At 42.5% G+C, this 21,013-nt stretch overlaps 1 protein-coding gene across 1 annotated transcript in view; it reads right to left on the reverse strand.

The window, feature by feature from the left end:
• Positions 1 to 21,013, reverse strand: part of LOC133455123 (netrin-1-like) — a 462,555-nt gene that overhangs the window by 22,138 nt on the left and 419,404 nt on the right. Inside the window, exons 5-6 of the mRNA XM_061734036.1 lie at positions 13,745 to 13,894; positions 7,086 to 7,139 (exon numbers count right to left, since the gene is read on the reverse strand). Of these exons, the coding sequence (XP_061590020.1) occupies positions 7,086 to 7,139; positions 13,745 to 13,894 (204 nt within the window). The remainder of the gene's footprint in view (positions 1 to 7,085; positions 7,140 to 13,744; positions 13,895 to 21,013) is intronic.

Raw genomic sequence — 21,013 nt, forward strand, 5'->3', positions numbered from 1 at the left:
GCGGGGAAAGAGAGAGCTGCAGAACCCCTCCTTCCTCCTCTCTCACTGCGCTGTCACTGAGTACACAGCGGTTTGTTTTCACACAGGCCGCTACAGTTCCTGGCCCGGTCCGGTGTCATCCAGCCATGATGAGGAGGGGCATCCTTCATCACTGAGTCGTGCTGACTATGATCCAGGAACATCCGTAGGTTGGTACGTCTCCACAGACAAGCAAGCGTAGATTTGTTGGTATACTTTAGACCAGTGGTCGGCAACCTGCAGCTCTTTAGCGCTGCCCTAGCGGCTCCCTGGAGCTTTTTCCTTTTTTTCTTCTTTTTTTTTCTTTTTCCTTTTTTTCTTCCCTTTTCCTTTCCTTTTTAATCTCGACTTTTCAACTTTTTTCTCGACATTTCGACTTTTTTCATGAAATTTTGACTATTTCCTCGACATTTTGACTTTTTTCTCGAAATTGTACTTCAACATTAATCTCGACATTTCGACTTTTTTCTCAACATTTCAACTTTTTTCTCAAAGTGCATAATGAAAAAAAAATCTTATAACTAATATAGATACATGAAGCATGTGTTGCCTTCATTCTAAGGCTTATACAAGACTTTTATTTTTTTGCGGCTCCAGACATATTTGTTTTTTGTATTTTTGGTCCAATATGGCTCTTTCAACATTTTGGGTTGCCGACCCCTGCTTTAGACAGACAAGGTTTTTATTCTGAAAACTCTTTAACGTGCTCAGGGGGACCAGCAGGCCCCGAAGCCCGACTTACGCCTCTCCGTAGACCCAGACCCGTCTCCGCAGAGCTATGCGTTGCCCGACACGGATCTCTGGACGCTCCAGGCCCGTAAACCGGCAAAACATGTGCTTCAGCAGCAATCTGAAGCTGCTGATGATCAGCTCATCAAAGGTTGACAATCGACCCTTTGTCAAGCCCGTTGCTAGGCCGTACAAAACCGTCATCTCTCCCGTACACTTCTATTGTAAAAACAGGTTTTACATCTATTATCTAGTTTATCTAGTTTGGTACAATTATTGTACCAAACAAAGTCAACAGCAACTAGATTTAAATAAAATGTACTTCAGGTACCGTGTAGTGAGTTTAAAAAATTTAGGTTTTCGGCGAAAACGATATTTTTTAATTAGTTTAGCTGATAGCACTGTGGAAGGTGCGGCCGTTTTAATTTAATTTAGCAAAAGCGTTTTGGGATGAAATGTATTCCTGTGGTTCTCTCCGGGTAGCGGGTGTCACTTTTACCAGTGCCCCAAACGCACCACTTTACCATTTTAAGATAAATAAATAAAATGCTTTTGCGGTTATAGCTATGGGTTGTTGCTGCTCCTGAACCGACTTTGGTTTGCCAGTTTTTGGATAAAAGATAGTACGCCGCACCCTCACTACACTACAAGTGTCCTTTTACTAATACAAGGTTTTACAAAAGTAATCCAGTGATTTAAATTTGGACACAAGGCAAGTAAAAACTATGCTTTTTCCATTGATGTGAACGAGAGAGACGACTGTTTGGTCCAACCGGATATTCTGACCGAATGAAGCAGCGGAGGATGATGTTTCTGATTGGTCAGTCAGGGACCAATCAGAAGGCTGACAAAGGGCCAATTAGCAGCACCTCCTGAATCCTATGACAGCAGTCAGGGGGGGGTACGTAGTATTGTCCAAATGTTTTTTGTCAATATTTATTGATACATGGATCTATGACAACCCCCCCCCCCCCCCGTTCTCCTGTATGCAGATTGCAGATTACGTCTTTGACTATTGTTCTTTTCTTTTTCCTTGATCGTTCACACAACCGAGCGGAGGAATAAGAGCGTTCAGGGTGTGTGAAGCAAGACTCATGTCCAAAAAATCCAAGGAGGGGTTCGGCACAAGAGTCTGATCACTTCCAGCCTCAGACGCCGCACACACACGCACACACGCACACACACGCACACACGCACACACGCACACACACGCACACACATGCACACACACACACACACACACACACACACACACACGCACACACACACACGCACACACACAATGCTGGACTGAAACCCAGTTCCTCTTATGAGCATAATTGTCGTCACTCCGATTCTCCGTCTCCTCATCATCATCCGTTACTCTCACATCCTGCGTGTTTCGGACCGGGGCCCAAGCGGCCGGCGCAGGTCACCGGCGGTTAATCTCCCCGGCGTTTTCGTTGCCATGCAGACGTCTCTGTCACGACCCGTGGGAGCGGCGACTCACACCATCCGTGACCCGCCAGCACAATGTGTGTTTTGTCTGGGCCACACCATCGGCGCTATTCTCCATGCATTCCAGCCCTCCGTGTGGTCGACAGGGGGAGAGGAGACAAATTAATATCCACCCCCCCCCCCCAGCCCCGTCCCTCGAGCGGGGGCACAACGAGACACCTGCCTCGCAGCTGTCACTCCAACACTCCTTTATTTCTGCGTTTGATCCGCATCTCCGGCGCTTCATCAGCATCCAGATTCTCCCAACCGTCAATTTCTCTTTTTTTTAGCATTGATTCTTCAAGCAAAAGCAGAAGAAGAAGAAAAAGAAAGTGCTGCACGCATACCACATCTGTTTGCAATCACAAAACGAGGTGATATCATAGCGGCGCGAGCAGAGGTGCGCTAGTTGCGCGACCTTCTGGAGAGGCTCGGCGGGTTTTCAAGCCTGGGTGGGCCACAGACGGGGGGGGGGCGTCGCGTCCATCAGGGTCCTGCATCCCAACCTCTGGGCTGAACGGACAAACAAAGTTCCCAGAGTTCCTAGTGATGACTCGGTTACCTGTTGGTGGGCTAAAGTAAGAATTGTTACAGTTTACTTTTGTAATACTGTATTTGACCCATGTCTTTGTACGTTTTGACTGTATAGAAATGTAATTCTTGCCATTTTTAGAATGAGATGTACCTGCTGTACTTTACTGCCCTTACTTTTTAACAACTTGTTAAAAATTTGGAATACAAAATAGCATTGATAATGTACAAAGTGTTCAACAGATTGCTACGTAGTAAAATTGTAAGCAGATATGAGCTTCGAGGGAAACGTATGATTGAAAAACCAAAGTCTAGGACTAAAATTAAAGATCAATGTATTACTGTAAGGGGTGTAAATATATGGAATGCACTTGATGAAAAATTGAAGATGTGCCAGTCGATTCATGAATTCAAACATTTGTTTAAGTTTAATGTGTTTGAAAAATATGAGGGATCCAGTAGATGATACTATTACGGAATTATGTTCGGGATTGTGTAAACAATATGATTTATTTTTTTGTACTATGTTTTGTATGTTTGATCTGAATAAGTTGATCATGTGAGAAGGGTAGGCTTAAATAAGCAATAGCTTCAGCCTATTCCTTTTCGGTTAGGTCTCTCTTTTTTTTTTTATGTGAACTAATGCTTTCAGTTGGTGTCTACATTACGAATGACCTGACCGAAATAAATATATTTTCATTCATTCATTAACTTGTGCTTTTTATTATATTACCTCTTTTCTTATTTTACCTCTTTTTTTATCATTTTATTTCATTTTATTTGTCATTTACTGTTTAATTGTGTCTTGCCGCTTTTAATGTTGATGTAAAGCACTTTGAATTACCTTGTGTTGAATTGTGCTATACCAGGGGTCGGCAACCCGCGGCTCTAGAGCCGCATGCGGCTCTTTAGCGCCGCCCTAGTGGCTCCTGGAGCTTTTTCAAAAATGTTTGACCTTTTTTTTCCTTTTTTTCATCTTTTTTTTCTTTTTTTCTTCACTTTTTTTCCTTTTTTCTTCTTTTTTTCTCGAAATTTTGACTTTTTTTCTTGACATTCTGATTTTTTTCTCGATATTTCGACTTTTTTCTCGACATTTAGACTTTTTTCTCGAGATTGTACTTCAACATTAATCTGGACATTTCGACTTTTTTGTCGAAATTTCGACTTTTTTCACCAAATTTTGACTTTTTCTCGACATTTACGCCTTTTTTCTCAAAATTTCGACTTTCTTCTCAACATTTCCGCCTTTTTTCTCGTCATTTCAACCTTTTTCTCAAAATTTTGACTTTTTTCATGAAATTTTGACTTTTTTCTCGACATTTCCGCCTTTTTTCTCAAAATTTTGACTTATCTCCCGACATTTCCGCCTTTTTTCTCGAAATTTTGACTTTTTTCACGACATTTCGACTTTTTTCTCAAAGTGCATGATGAAAATAAATCTTACCCCCAGTTCTAACTAATATAGAAACATGCAGCATGTGTTGCCTTCATTCTAAGGCTTATACAAGACTTTTCATTTTTTGCGTTTTTTGTGTTTTTGGTCCAATATGGCTCTTTCATTATGTTGGGTTGCCGACCCCTGTGCTATACAAATAAACTTGCCTTGCTTAAAGGGTCTTATAGATGAGCAATACTGCATATATCCAAAACTGTTTTTGTTTTACTTCTTCAGCCTAACCTGATTAACTTCGCATTTATTTCAACCCCCCCCCACTGAAGCAGACCCCCGAAAAAGCAGACAGATTCCTGACGAGGGGGCCCTCAGAAACCCCGCACTTTCCAGCGCAGCACCACCCACAGTGTTGTTTGAAGACAAAGCGTGAAACAGAGGGAGACGAAGGAGGCGGAAAAAGACTGAAAGGAGACCTGGAGAGAGAGAAGAGGAGGGAGGTGGAGGAAGGTCGGGGGGGGGGCGGCGATATCCTGACTTGTGCTGTCAATCCGGGCCACGCGGGGAGCTTTTCCGCGGCCGCAGCTGCCGGGGGCCTCGGACCCCGACGCTCGCGCCGACACGTACGTCGGGGGCCTCCTGAAAGTTCACGCCGGGAGATCGTAAAATAGAAACACCACGGGACGAAGCCAGATGACTCAACCTTTCCACCACGAGTCTCAAACACCTGCAGGAATATCTGCTAACTCTGAGACACTCATCATTTCTGCTGGATCCACCATAACAAGGTCAAATCTTCCATAAAATAAAAAAAGTAACCAATTAATAAACTTAAAGAGGATGTCAAACACCTACATTTACCCTCAAAATAGGCTACCGGGGGAAACAGGCGGCTGCAAGTACTTGTTAATGGTTTTCTGCACCAATTGTTGGGACATCAATTGATCCCCGCCGTTGACCGTCTACGACTGGAGCTGGTTGAACGCCGGCGCCGCTCGTCAAAGAAGTGGAGGTCCGGGCAGACCGGTCAGTCATGGATAGGGTTGCAAAATTCCGGGAATATTCAAAGTTGGAAACTTTCCATGGGAATTAACGGGAATATATGGGAATTAACAGGAATAAATAAGAAATGTACAGAATTGAAGGTTGGCCCTTAACAGGGAACTTAAATATAGTTGGGGGAAATATATTGTAGCATAGTCTTGGCTAAAACAACCTGATTTAATGCAAGTACACTCCTCAATCACATGCACACAGCAAATTGCTTACTGCAGGGCTATTGAGGCCACGCCCCCTACAGGCACTGTGCATTCCTCCATCACATGCACACAGCTTACTTTTTGATTGGGTTAGTATTTACTCAACATTCATGTTTTTGTTGTTCATTAAAATAATTGTTCATACAAGAATAAAAACTAAAGTTCTACTCAAATAAATCTGTTGAAATGTCATGTTTTTGTATTATCTTGCATGGATATCTGCTTATGACAAAATAAATATTTACATTTATGTTTGGATATGATACAGTTTGTTTAAATTACCCCCAATTTCCAGTTAATTCCCATAAATTCCCAATGATTCCCATAAATTCCCATAATTCCCATGGAAAGTTTCCAATTTGGAATATTTCCAAAATTCCCCAGCTTAACTTCCCATGGAAAGTTTCCGGAAAGTTTCCGGAAATTTACCGGAAATTTTCCACCCCTTTGCAACCCTAGTCATGGAGGATCCAAAGAGGCCTCAACGGCGCCACTGGATCGCTCAACATCGACCAAACATCCCTGGATGGTGAGGGAGGAGGAAGCCGCTGCTCGCCTCTCGTGTTTTGTGGAATCGTGACAGAGAGGTTTAACTCCTCGGGAGGAATATGAAGCATAAATTACGAAGCGAGTGTTTAATAAAACCGCTCAACGCCATCAAAACATCATCCCAGCAGTGCAGCACGGTGGAGGGAGCTGTCGGCTCAAGGTCTGGACCGCTTCCCACCGACGAGTTGACTTGAGCATCCAAGTGTACCAATATATTCTCAAGTAATATCTCAGGAGTCGGGGGGGGCGGGGGTGTCGCCAAGGCAACGGCCAACATCCTCCAACGAACAGCTCCACAAAGAGCGACTCGGTCAGAGTCTGGACCTCAACCCCAACGGAGACGCTGCGTAGCGTCAGAGAGAGGGCCGTTCACACCAGACGCCCTACAAACCTGTCGAGCCGAGGCGGTTTTGTAAAGGGGACCGGACCAGGACCGTTGAGCAGCTCCGGTCCCGACAACGAAACCACTCGCTGCCTAGAGAAGCTTCGACCCGGCATCAACTCTGAGGGTCTGGTTGCTTCTTCCTCCGTTTATTGTGCTTTTATCGTCTTATACTCAAATGTTGTTGCGACTTGAAGATCAGGTCACATTTTATGGACAATTAATGCAGAAAACCAGTAATTATTCTCATAATCGTCATGAATATTATGTTAGTGGCTTTTCAAAGGAGTTTAAATGGTAAGATTCCTTTTCCTGATCCGTCGCGAACAATCGGCACCAAACTACAAACATGTGCAATGATGCAGGTCCCTCCACCGTTCCTTTGCCGCCTTTGGAAAGACGGAAAAGATGGAGTCTGAAGAGATGAAATCGATAGAATCAAAGTGGCGCCGAGGTCCCAGACCCGAGCCCGGTACCCCCCCCCCCCCCCCCCCCCCCCCCACTTCGCGGCGGTTAGGCTAATTAATTGTGGAAGTGTCAGAGATTAAAGGAGGCACATCCCGGCGTTGTTGCTGATGGATTCAATATTGATGAAGTGGGAAGCAATTTATCCTGTTTTTACTCAAATGGAAACAACATCTGAAGGAGGAGAGGAAGTGAAGGGATGGAAGAGCCCTGTGTCCGGAGGACCGGCGTCAGGGCCGTCCGTGCAGCTCACGGCTGATGTGGTGTTTGAGTCGGAGCTGCTCACCTGACGGCTCCACGGTGCTGCTGGCCGGGGTCGTCGGAGGGGAAACTGGAATCTCTACTCCGGGAAGAGAAGAGAGACAGAGACGGATTAGTTCCCCGGCATCTGGAAACCGTATCTCTGGGAGCATATTTGTACAGAATTAAAGCTGGGAAATTCAGATTTATTTACTCATCTACAGACAAGATTTTAGTGCTTTTGGCCGATTATGATGATGAAAAATAGGCTTCAGATTTTCTTTTTTTCTAAATTTTAATCCTTCTTTGTGTCTAAAAGAGTAAATTATGATGGAAAGGAGTTGTGTTTGTAACCTGGGAGTCCCTAAGTGACTTTTCTTCACATAAATAACATGCTGAGAAAGTCCTTATACTCATTTGTACAAAGACGGGTTCCAGCATGTAGAAATAAATGGTTGCAGCTTCTGTAACGTCCAGAAAAGGGGACTTTTTCACTAAAACCGACTCGTATTAATCTTCAGCTCGAAAGTCAGGTCAAAAGTTCACTAATAGTCGCAGTAAGTGGAACAAATCCACCGTCAGAGGTCTGATGTGGCTGCGGGAACATTTCTAAGGACCCGGGATCTTTTGAGGGTTCCTATTCCGACACCGATTTTAATTTCACCCTCAGGGCTACAAAGACCAACCTAATAGGGCTACAACCGACCTAATAGGGAGCCAGGAGGTTGGAGATCACGACAACGGCACCTTGTGAGGAGGGAAGCTGCAATGCAGTGCTGCAGATGTTGCAGATGTTGCAGGGCTATGCAACGGAGAGTCAGGTTTATGATCCAGGTCCAGATCCAGGTGATGGAGAACTGAGCGCTGCAGCCGACGGCCGTCTTATTTTCCGTCTCAACCTTCAGAGATAAACCGCTGCCACAGTTTCACGGCGGCCTCTGACCTTCCTCTCGATCTCAAGTGCTCCTCGTTAAGAAAACACTTGAGATTTGCCGACTACAACGCACCTAAGTGCCTCTTCAAGCGACTCCAGACTAGGAAAAGAAGCAGCTACCTACTTTTAAACAGGATATGGCAGAAGATACTCGTTCACCAGACGGTATATTTGGATCAATGGGTGTGTTACTATTACCCAGGTATTAGTACCCGAGTAATCCTTCCTGCACAGGTTGAAGTAATGACGTAATGATGACTTCTGACAGGACTAAATGCTCCGGTGATAGATATCTAGTCCTGCATCTCTGAGTCCAATGAATCCCGTCTTAAATCAAGCTTGAGGTGACAGCTCCAACTTAAGTCACAGAAAAACATCCCTCTGTTCAGTTTGGCCAAATTTTACGGTGAAAAAACAACAGTTGGTGGATTTTGTTGCGGCCGCAGAGCGGAGGATTGAAGACCTGGAGGATGAAGCCGAGAGTCTTGACATGTCAGCCGACCATCAACAAACCAAATGACAAACACACAGGGAACATCAAGCAGTGGCATTTATGATTGTGTTTGTTAAACGCCCATCTCTTCCTGCTAGGGTTGCAAAATTCCGGGAATTTTCCAAGTTGGAAACTTTCCATGGGAATTAACGGGAATATATGGGAATTAACGGGAATATATGGGAATTAACAGGAATTAACGGGAATAAATAAGAAATTTACAGAATTGAAGGTTGGCCCTTAACAGGGAACTTAAATATAGTTGGGGGAAATATATTGTAGCATAGTCTTGGCTAAAACAACCAGATTTAATGCAAGTACACTCCTCAATCACATGCACACAGCACATTGCTTACTGCAGGGCTACGCCCTGGAGGCCACGCCCCCTACAGGCACTGTGCATTCCTCCATCACATGCACACAGCTTACTGCAGGGCTATTGAGGCCACACCCCCTACATGCACTGTGCATTCCTCCATCACATGCACACAGCTTACTGCAGGGCTATTGAGGCCACGCCCCCTACATGCACTGTGCATTCCTCCATCACATGCACAGGTGATTTCTTGAGGCCTGGAGGCCACACATTTGAGCTCAAAGCACAAGACTATTGAAGCCACACATTTGAGCCCACGGACTATATAAAGTCAAGTAAGTTTTGATAATATTATGGGGTAAATATATTTGATCTATAATGGTATTAATGTTTAACTTGCATTACTTTTTGATTGGGTGGGGGAGTGGGGTGAGTTAGTATTTACTAAATCTGTTGAAATGTCATGTTTTTGTATTATCTTGCATGGATATCTGCTTATGACAAAATAAATATTTACATTTATGTTTGGATATGATACAGTTTGTTTAAATTACCCCCAATTTCCAGTTAATTCCCATAAATTCCCATAAATTCCCAATAATTCCCATAAATTCCCATGGAAAGTTTCTAATTTGGAATATTTCCAAAATTCCCCAGCTTAACTTCCCATGGAAAGTTTCCGGAAAGTTTCCGGAAATCTACCGGAAATTTTCCACCCCTTTGCAACCCTACTTCCTGCTAACTTGGCTCATGATGCCTCTTGTGGTCAGACTCAGAGTCATCGCAGTCCTCCAAGTCTTCAATCCCCCAACTCTTGTTTCTTCTTCCAACAAGTTTATAATCCTTTTGGCTGCAAAACGTCCTCTTGACTTCCTGGGCGCCACGCTGAGCGGTAAACTCGCCCTTTCTTCATCTTTTGAACTTAGTTTCTTTTGGTCTTTTTTTTGTCTTTCTTTTGGAGTTTCCTTTGGTTCTCGGGTCGCTTCTATTAACATGACCCCTGGTCTGGCTGCCTTGTCGGCTCGGTTCACTTCAAGGTGTGTAAAAACTGAAATCCCCTCCGATGACACCAACCCAGACAACATTTCCCCATTTCTTCTGGTCCGTCTCTTAGGTCCATTTGGTGTTAAATGGACATGGAAACATGAAAAACAGACTTTCTACAACTAGGGTTGCAAAGGGGTGGAAGATTTCCGGTAAATTTCCGGAAACTTTACGGAAACTTTCCATGGGAAGTTAAGCTGGGGAATTTTGGAAATATTCCAATTGGAAACTTTCCATGGGAATTATGGGAATTAATGGGAATTATTGGGAATTTATGGGAATGTATGGGAATTAACTGGAAATTGAGGGTAATTTAAACAAACTGTATCATATCCAAACATTAGCACCTAACTTACCAGCTAGCTAGCCACTGTGTTAATAAATTTTTATTTAATATTTGCAAGTTAAACATTAATACCATTATATTTCTTATTTATTCCCGTTAATTCCCGTTAATTCCCATATATTCCCGTTAATTCCCATGGAAAGTTTCCAACTTTGAAAATTCACGGAATTTTGCAACCCTTTCTACAACCAAACCAAACCTCTGCTTTTCCGCAGAGCATAAGTGCTAAACTACAAGTGTGAACATATGGAGAGAAAATCGACTGAAAACATTTGTGTTTTTGTAACTTTCTCGAAGTTACCGACAAAACGATAATTACGAATTCAAAAAGCCTCCTACACACACAAATCGTTAAATACATATACACAAATCTGTAGATACACACAAATGGTTCTGAGACTCTTTTCTCCGAGAAACCTCACAGATTCATCCGTACATGGTGCGTTTAAGTGCTGGTGGAGAGCTGGGTCATCTAAACATCTAAAGCGTTATTTCCCTCGATTCTTAGTTAACTCTAAACTCTAAATTGTGAAACATTGTGGGCCTGTGTAAGAAAGAATATCTCAGCACCCTATGGTTACAACACCTTTACTTAGTAATAGTCTGTAATTCCTTATATGGACACATATGCATATAGTTAGTAGTTAGTAAATATTTATTTCTGTCAATCACAAACAAAAATTAACAAACAAGATAACACAGGTTTTTCCCTGGTCAACATTGTGATTATTTGACCGAAAAGGTCTGGGCTTGAAGCATAAAGCTTATCTTGCCCACCTTTGAACAGAATAGAATATACAAAAAAAAACAAATGAAGTATCATAAGTCTACACAAAATAATAATAATAATAACAATAATGACGACGATGACGATAATAATAATAGTAATAATAATAATAATAGCAATATATATATATATGAGCCTTACAAATGTAATTAGATGTTTTAAGGTGGTCTGAAGTAGGTTTACCTACTTAGGGTAGGTTTACCTACTTAGGGTAGGTCACTAAATATCGAGGGAAATAACACCTGACTCAGATGAAAGTTCAGATGACCCAGCTTTCCACCAGTCTTTAAATGCACCATGGACGGATGAATCTGTGAGGCTTCTTGGAGGAAAAGAGTCTCAAAACCATTTGTGCATTTATAGCTTTGTGCGTGTGTATCAGGGGATTCGTGCGTATTTAAATTTGTGTGTGTAGGAGACTTTTTCGTAATTATCGTTTTGTCCGTAACTTCAAGCAGGTTACACACGCACAAGTCAGATAATACGAACACACAAATGTTTTGAGTCAATCTTTTTCTCCATATGAAAACATCCTGAAAGCCCTTTTCTCTTGGAAGAGTCCGTCGTCCTCTTCTCCTTTTAACCCTTGTGCTGTCTTCAGGTGAAGGAAGGAAGGAAGGAAGGAAGGAAGGAAGGAAGGAAGGAAGGAAGGAAGGAAGGAAGGAAGGAAGGAAGGAAGGAAGGAAGGAAGGAAGGAAGGAAGGAAGGAAGGAAGGAAGGAAGGAAGGAAGGAAGGAAGGAAGGAAGGAAGGAAGGAAGGAAGGAAGGAAGGAAGGAAGGAAGGAAGGAAGGAAGGAAGGATGGAAGGAAGGAAGGAAGGAAGGAAGGACGGATGGAAGGAAGGAAGGGAGAAAAGAGGAAGGAAGGAAGAAAAGAGGAAGGAAGGAAGGAAGGATGAAAAGAAGGAAGGATGAAAAGAAGGAAGGAAGGAAGGATGAAAAGAAGGAAAGAAAGAAGGAAGGGAGAAAAGAGGAAGGGAAGAAGGAAGGAGAGAGCAGGAGGAAGGAAGGAAGGAAGGAAGGAAGGAAGGAAGGAAGGAAGGAAGAAAAGAAGAAAAGAGGAAGGAAGGAAGGAAGGAAGGAAGGAAGGAAGGAAGGAAGGAAGGAAACAAGGAAAGGAAGGAAGGAAACAAGGAAAGGAAGGAAGGGAGAAAAAAAGGATGGAAGGAAGGAAGGGAGAAAAAAAGGATAGAAGGAAGGGAGGGAAGAAAAAAGGAGAGAGCAGGAGGAAAGAAGGAAGGAAAGGAGAATGAAAAGAAGGAAAGAAGCGAGAAAAGAAGGAAGGAAGGAAGGGAGAAATAAGGAAGGAAGGAAGGAAGGAAGGAAGGAAGGAAGGAAGGAAGGAAGGAAGGTAGGAAGGAAGGAAGAAGGAAGGAAGGAAGGAAGGAAGGAAGGACGGATGGAGGAAGGAAGGAAGGAAGGACGGACGGAAGGAAGGAAGGGAGAAAGAGGAAGGAAGGAAGAAAAGAGGAAGGAAGGAAGAAGGAAGGATGAAAAGAAGGAAGGATGAAAAGAAGGAAGGAAGGAAGGGAGAAAATAAGGAAGGAAGGAAGGAAGGAAGGAAGGAAGGAAGGAAGGAAGGAAGGAAGGAAGGAAGGAAGGAAGGAAGGAAGGAAGGAAGGAAGGAAGGAAGGAAGGAAGGAAGGAAGGAAGGAAGGAAGAAGGGAGAAACAAAGAAGGAAGGGAGAAAAAAGGAAGGGAAGAAGGAAGGGAGAAAAGAGGAAGGGAAGAAGAAGGAGAGAGCAGGAGAAAAAAGGAACAGGAGAATTAGGTCATTTTGACCCAAAGACAGTACTAGGGTTATAAGTGGGGGGTGTTGTCACCTACGAGAAACGATGCGTGGATCGTTCCTCCAGCTCCTCTTATCTCCGAAGGAGCAGGATGGAGATACGACACCTATAAGTCGTGTTTGTTATCGTAGCCAGGACGGAGAGAAGAGGCTCATCAAAACATCAGTCAAACCCACAGAGCCTGTATCAAAGATGCAAGCAGAGACAGAGCTGACACATCGGGGGAAAGGTGTGCAACATTGGTGGTTTGGTGTGTGAGAGGGGGGAAGACAGAATTAAGCCCTTTTTTTTTGGATCAAGCAAAGTCAGACTTTAGAAACCTTCCCTCGACGCCGAACATGTAGCAGCGTGGATGAGAATCAGACGAACGGTGTTTACATTTGTTGACAATTTCAACGACAAGAGAAACAATTGCTGGCAGCAGAAGCCGAAGGCTTCAGCAACTTCCCCTCCGCGCTACGTAACGGTCCAACCAAACCAGATTTATGGCTGGGCATCGGTGAACATGTCCACGGACTCGCTGGGATTTACTGGCACGGGAGCTGGCGAGCTTTTGGTTTGCCAGTCTGCAAGTGGGCGGTGAAGGATTCGGCCGTTAATCTCTCAAAAACATCAACTCCAACTTTGTGAAATACTTGATGTATTTATTTGGACCTAAGTTGCAGAATATCATGCATGTGGGGTTTTATTTCTTACCAGAATTAAACTTGCAGCGTCTTAAAATGACGAAAGCAGCAGCTAAATGGTGTTTTATTCTTATTTTTGTAGAAAACAAGACTGTATTTTGAATTAAGACCAATCTGAGGCTGATTTATAGTCAAATTGTTAAAACATGAGGACTTAAACACTAAAATCTTGTCTGAAAGAGGAAAAAAAAAGCCATAATCTGTGGTGTGTTGGGGTTATTGAACATGCTTTTTGAATATAAGTGCAAGTGTACAGGTAGGGCCGCCCTGCAGGGGGGAGGCAGACATGGTAAAGGGTGGTTCCACGTACTTATGCAGGGGGCAATGGGCGAGCGGCTCTGCTGGTAGCCTTTAGCGCAGCGGTTGCACGTGATACCAGTCACGCCGTCTTTACAGGGACATTGTCCTGTGGTTTGGTTACAGGTTTTGCCAGCGGCACCCACGGGATGGCAATCACATGCTGCGAGGAAACAGAGGAAGAAAGAGAGGCACAGTGAGTGGTCTCACACACACACACTCACACACACACAGAGACATGTGGGGGGGAATCAAACATGTGCTATCTAAAGAGAGTGCAGGTGGGTACACAACAGCAGCGTGGCAACAATAACAGGGTGGTGAAGGCGGGTGAGGCGTGCACAGAGAGACGGGGAGCAGATACGACAACACAACCGCCGTCCCAACGAAGGGACGACCTCTGGTGCTGCTTTGGGAAGACGATATCAGGGAAATAATTTCCTCAAACGACCACTAGGGGCAGTCTCTAAAGTCCATTTCCATTCTCCTTTTTCACATCCGTGGCAACTGTACAGGAGATTACATTTCCTGCATTTCACCTGTTAAAATGACATAAAACCACTTTTTTTTAAGGCGTGACATCTGCATCGCCTCAAATAACTAGCTGTCATTGCTCTAGCTACTCATCATCTGACCAAACAGGGACTAATCTCTTCTTTCAAATGATGACTCGTTGTGCCGTTATTGTCCTGGATCGTCCACAGACACCGTCAAGTTTTTCATTTCAGCTTTTCAGTGAGTTAAATGTTATTCTCCGTTTATATTGTGGCAGGGTGGAGAGGTGGATGGGACACACGCACCTGTGTCCCATCCGCCTGAGTGGATCTCTCCACCCTGCCTGCCTATATAAGCAGAGCTGGACAGCAGCGAGGGGTCGGAGGAGCTGCTGCTGGTATGCTGAGGTGCTTGTGCACGTGTTGGCGGTGATTTGGGTCTAATAAAAAGGGTTCTGCACAAAACTCTGTGTCTCTCCATCCTGTCAGTCGGGCCCCCGTGGCACTCACACTGCTACAATATATACAGGACTGTTTCAGAAAATTAGAATATTGTGATAAAGTCCTTTATTTTCTGTAATGCATTTAAAAAAAACAAAAATGTCAAACATTCTGGATTCATTACAAATCAACTGAAATATTGCAAGACTTTTATTATTTTAATATTGCTGATCATGGCTTACAGCTTAAGAATATATATATATATATATTATATATATATATATATATATATATATATATATATATATATATATATATATATATATAAAAAGAATCATGTTTTCGTTTGTACGAATTATGGTATTGGATGGTTCATAGATGTAAATACTTACAAATCCCAATACCCTAATATAGACTAATATGTAATTATCATGTGAATTAAATATGGCTACTTCATTAAAAAAAAATATATATATATTCTCCATTCAGGGAACTAAAACTAAAAAAAAAAAAAATTCTGATTCTATCCTTGTAGAGAGTCTCTGGCTGGATTAATACGACAACAACAGCAACATTTTAATCTGGATAGCAGCTTTGGCATCTTGGTTTGGTTAAGGACTTTTTCTTTGAAAATTGAACAGAAGATACTCATTCCTTTGCAAGGAAGATGTGTTTTCTGTTTCACTGACAGGCTAACGAGAGTGAGATTTGAAGCCCGATGCCAGCTGATATTCGGTAGCCCTGAATGCTGGATTTTGCAGAGTGAGTGTCGAGACTCTTAGGCCTCTAAGGTACTTTCCATTACACTCTTGTAGGGACTGTGGTGGATGAAGCCCATCTCATTTACAAATGGTAGGAGGCATCTGGTAAAGTTGCTTTTACAATAAAGTGCTGGAGTACCATTCAATTTTATTTATATAGCGTCTATTAAAACACAAGTTGTCTCAAGGCGCTTTCAGAGACCCAGAACATGACCCCTGAGCAATTATTACATAAACATAACATAAACAATGGAAGGTAAAACACTCCCCAAGTGGGAGTGTAGCACCCTATAATGTAATAATTTCCTGAAAATGTAATAACGCCTGAAAATGTACTAAAATTTGCATTTAACTCCATCGAAAATGTAATAAAATTCAATAATGTAATAACTTCACCAATAATGTAATAAAACATCCCGACGGATATTGTAATAACATTTTTACCAATAATGTAATACCTTATTACATTATTGGGAATTTATTACATTTTCAGGTGGGTCTTTTTTTTCCCCCAAAACTGATAATGTAACACTTGACAAATGTAATATATATGATCATTTTCAGCCCAGCGTTCTACATTTTGTGTTTTAAGTATCTAAGAACGTTATATACACTTGAAACACCAGAATGACTATTGGGTTAAATTGCAGACTTTGAGTACCATGTAATAAATTCTCAATGATGTAATAAGGTGTTACATTATTGGTAAAAATGTTATTACAATATCCGTCAGGATGTGTTATTACATTATTGGGGAAGTTATTACATTATTGGGTTTTATTACATTTTCGATTGAGTTAAGTGCAAATTTTATTGCATTTTCAGGCGTTATTACATTTTCAGGAAATTATTACATTATAGGGTGAAATTATTACCTTATAGGGTGAAATTATTACATTATAGGGTGCTACAGGGAGAAAAACCTTAAGCCAAACAGTGCAAGGAAAACCCCCCTTTAGGAGGGAATAAACTTGAATCCAGGACCTGGATCATAAGGGGGGGCCCTCCTACCGGGGGCCAGCTGGACAGAGCAGGAAAAGGGGGACGAGAAAGAGAGGATGAAGAACAAAGACGACATCATTGGGGTTTATTTTGTACTAAATTGCCATTTCTCCTGCTCTGTCAAACTTTTCTGCACAATGACCTCTCCCGTTGACTCGTTTGCATCCGCCTGGATACATCACCTTGTTCAAAGCTCTGATTGGTCGTAACGCTAACCGACGCGAAAAGACAGTTTGATAAGCAAACGTTTTCAGGAGCCTACATCCTTCTAGGTGTGAGTCTGATCTATCAGGCTAACATAGACCCATAAACAATGCCGCGATACCAGTTACCAGAAGTTGGCCTTTATTAATTCGGATCGGATCCATCCAATTTTATCGTTAAAAGATAAAAGACATCTGAAATGGGGTAATTGCGTGGGCAGCTGACATCGCCGCTACTGCTGGGTGCTCATCTCTGCACTTTTAGTCGACTATGAAGGTGGCTGGTAGCTTTGGCGTGTAAACGGTTGACTCTCACTCGAGAGCTTTAAGCCGCTTCCTGGTCTGGACTTCACAACGTCCCAGGAAGTCAAGAGGATTCAGATTGTCGCTAATGAATCGGAAATAAGGATGGGATGGAGAGATCTGGTTGAATCAATGTGAGGTAACAATAGCTAGGATCAATAGGTAACTTTACAACTGAGCAGGCAAGAATCACATGTGGAGTTCCCCAAGGTTTCATCCTGGGACCTCTTCTGTTTAACATCTTCATGCTCCCGCTGGCACAGAGTATAAAGAACAAGAAAATAAACTACCGTATCTATGCAGATGACATGCAGATATATATTACAATGTCACCAGAAGACCCTGGCCCTGTACAGGCTCTTGGTAAATGCATTGAGGAGATTAATGACTGGATGTGTCTCAACTTCCTCCAGCTAAACAAAACTGAGGTAATTGTCTTTGGAGCCAAAGAGAAACAATTACAGGTCACCGAAGAGCTTCAACCTAAACACCTAAAAAAACCCAACCAGGCCAGAAATCTGGGTGTAGTGATGGACTCTGACCTAAATTTGGAAAAACACATTAAGGTAATAACAAAGTCAGGCTATTACCACCTTAAGAATATATCAAGGTTAAAAGATCTGATGAAAGATCTGAAGACATGACAAACTAGTCCATGCATTCATCTTTAGGACTCAGATTGTCGCTACTGAATCTGAAATGAGGATGAATGGAGAGGTTGAATCAGGTTGAATGAATGTTAGCGTGACCCAGAAGTGGAAAAAGTACAAAAATATTGTACTTAAGTAAAAGTACAAATTTTCTGCTTGAAAATTACTTAAGTAAAAGTAAAAAGTACCCATTAAGAACATTACTTTAAAAGTATAAAAGTAAAAGTATAAAAGTACCTCAAATTAAATATAATAAAGTACCAAAAGTACATGGTGTAAAATGTACTTAAGTACAAAATTAAAAAGTACAAAGTACAAAATTCAACCCCTACGCCGTAGCTCTGCGCCGTTGTAACGCGGAACCATAAATCAGCCCCCGCTGTGCTGTTCTCACGGCAATAGCCTACATTTTCATTTAATGTAAGACTTTAATTTGTAGCGAGTAACGACGTGTCAAATTTTAAATATAGCATATTAAAAGTACGATTTTTTTCCTTGAAAATGTAACGAAGTAAAAGTAAAAGTACATAAAAATGAAAGTATCAATAAAAGTACAAATTCTCAAAAATCTTACTTAAGTACAATAACGAAGTACTTGTACTTCGTTACTTTACACCACTGGCGTGACCCGACTAAAATAGCTACGTTTTGGATCATGAGGTTGGCGGAGTCAAGCTCAGAAAGTGATGGGTAGCATCCAGTTCTTCCTGACAGTCCGTGGTCTGAACAAGCCTGCAGACGTTTGTTGGCCGTCCATCCGAGGTCCCGAGTTTGTCTCAGCTCAGTCTGCGTGTGGCATGTGCGAGGTACACAGAAAGCCTCCATGCATGTTTACCAAATGATAAAATAATGGACGATAATCCCAAATAGCCTGTTTCCGATTAACTTCAGGCTTTGAACGTCGGCCCGAAACTTCTTTCGCACTTCCTCCCAAACTGGGGGGTCTATCAAACACACATGCTCCAGGAATGTAATCATTTTTCAGTCGCTCGCCCTAATCCAAATGCTTTAATTACTTCACAGTCAAAACTGTCAACTTTCAAATCCGTGTTGAGTAATAGCTGTCTGAGAGGTTTTTTCGTCGACAATATTTTTAGGTCTTGAGCAACTCCGAACACAGACGGTTCTCTGATGTGGGTCTGTCTGATCATTCCTGTGTTTTCTTTGAGTTCGACCTCAGTGCACACAGATGTCTCAACGGCAGTGATCTTAAAACGATGTATAACTGAAAACAGTAGTGAGATCTTTAACCAGGTCTTCTATCTTACACCTGCCCTGTCCAGGGGTTCGGTCAAAGCTAAAATATTCAATATTATAGACACTAGAATGAAGAAGAATGAAAAGAAGGAAAGAAAGAAGGAAGGAAGGGAGAAAAGAAGGATGGGAGGAAGAAAAGAAGGAAGGGAGGAAAGAATGGGAAGGAAGGAAGGAAGGAAGGAAGGAAGGAAGGAAGGAAGGAAGGAAGGAAGGAAGGAAGGAAGGAAGGAAGGAAGGAAGGAAGGAAGGAAGGAAGGAAGGAAGGAAGGAAGGAAGGAAGGGAAGGAGAAAACAAGGCAGGAAGGAAGGAAGGGAGGGAGAAAACAAGGAAGGAAGGAAGGAAGGAAGGGAGAAAACAAGGAAGGAAGGAAGGAAGGAAGGGAGAAAACAGGGAAGGAAGGAAGGAAGGAAGGAAGAAAACAGGGAAGGAAGGAAGGAAGGGAGAAAACAAGGAAGGAAGGAAGGAAGGAAGGAAGGGAGAAAACAGGGAAGGAAGGAAGGAAGGAAGGAAGAAAACAGGGAAGGAAGGAAGGAAGGGAGAAAACAAGGAAAGAAGGAAGGAAGGGAGAAGGGAGGAAGGAAGGAAGGAAGGAAGGAAGGAAGGAAGGAAGGAAGGAAGGAAGGAAGGAAGGAGAAAACAAGGAAGGAAGGAAGGAAGGAAGGAAACAAGGAAAGAAGGAAGGGAGGGAAAAAAGAAGGAAGGAAGGAAGGAAGGAAGGAAGGAAGGAAGGAAGGAAGGAAGGAAGGAAGGAAGGAAGGAAGGAAGGAAGGAAGGAAGGAAGGAAGGAAGGAAGGAAGGAAGGAAGGAAGGAAGGAAGGAAGGAAGGAAGGAAGGAAGGAAGGAAGGAAGGAAGGAAGGAAGGAAGGTGAAGGTTATTGAAATCCAGGTTCAATATGACGTCTATAAAGAGAAACTTCACTCTTATAATTTACAACTGAGGAATGCAGTAAGTCCTACTTCTTTGACATCATCACCAAATACATCATAACGCTCAGGTCTTATTCGTTAGAGTTGACGGGCTAACAAACCCTCCTGTATCCGTGGCAACTGGACTTCATCCCACTGAGATCTGCAACGACTTTCTAAATTCTTCACAGACAAAATGTAAAATATTAGACACCAGCAGCGCGTTCAACATGTGTACCGTGTCCACCTAAAACCAGTTCAGACACCATGACACAGTTTGAAGCCGTTAACGGCAGAGACCTGGAGGACATCTTACCTCAGCTGAACTCCTCCTCCTGTCTAAACATCCTGCAAACAGGTTTTTTGGAGTCAGACCTGTTACTGATCATGAACCTTAGTGTTAGTTGTGTTTCCAGAGCCACTAAAACAGCTGTAATTAAACCTCTGCTGGAAAAACTTGACAAGACACAAATGAACAACTACAGGCTGATCTCAAATCATCATTAAAAAAGGTATTTTTTCAACAGCTAAATAACTTTTTAACACAAAATAACTGCTATGATGCCTTCCAGTCAGGTTTTAGACATCACCACAGCACTGAGACTGTGGTGACCAAAGTGTTTAATGACATATTTCTGAATACAGACGGTGGAAGAATGTCGGTCTTAGTTTCACTGGATCTCAGTGCTGTATTTGATCCAGTTGATCACAATATTTTACTCAAACGACTGGAGAACTGGATGTGTCTTTCTGGAACTGAACTAAACTGGCTCAAAACACACTTAGAGAACAGGAAGTACTTTGTGTCAATAGGTAACTTTACAATAATCACATGTGGAGTTCCCCAAGGATCCATCCTGGGACCTCTTCTGTTTAACATCTACATCATCCCGCTGGCACAGATTATAAAGAACAACAAATAAACTACCATAGCTATGCAGATGACACCCAGGTATATATTACAATGTACCCAGGAGACCGGGGCGCTGTACAGGCTCTTGGTAAATGCATTGAGGAGATTAATGACTGGATGTGCCACAACCTTCTCCAGTTAAACAAAAACAAAACTGTGGTAATCGTCTTTGGAGCCAAAGAATAACGATTACAGGTCACCGAAGAGCTTCAATATCTACAACGAAAAACTACCAACCAGGCCAGAAACCTGGGTGTAGTGATGGACTCAGACCTAAATTTGGATAAACACATTAAGGCAATAACAAAGTCAGCCTAATACCACCTTAAAAGTATATCAAGGTTAAAAGAT

The sequence above is a fragment of the Cololabis saira genome, chromosome 1 (assembly GCF_033807715.1).
Source record: "Cololabis saira isolate AMF1-May2022 chromosome 1, fColSai1.1, whole genome shotgun sequence".
NCBI lineage: Eukaryota > Metazoa > Chordata > Actinopteri > Beloniformes > Belonidae > Cololabis > Cololabis saira.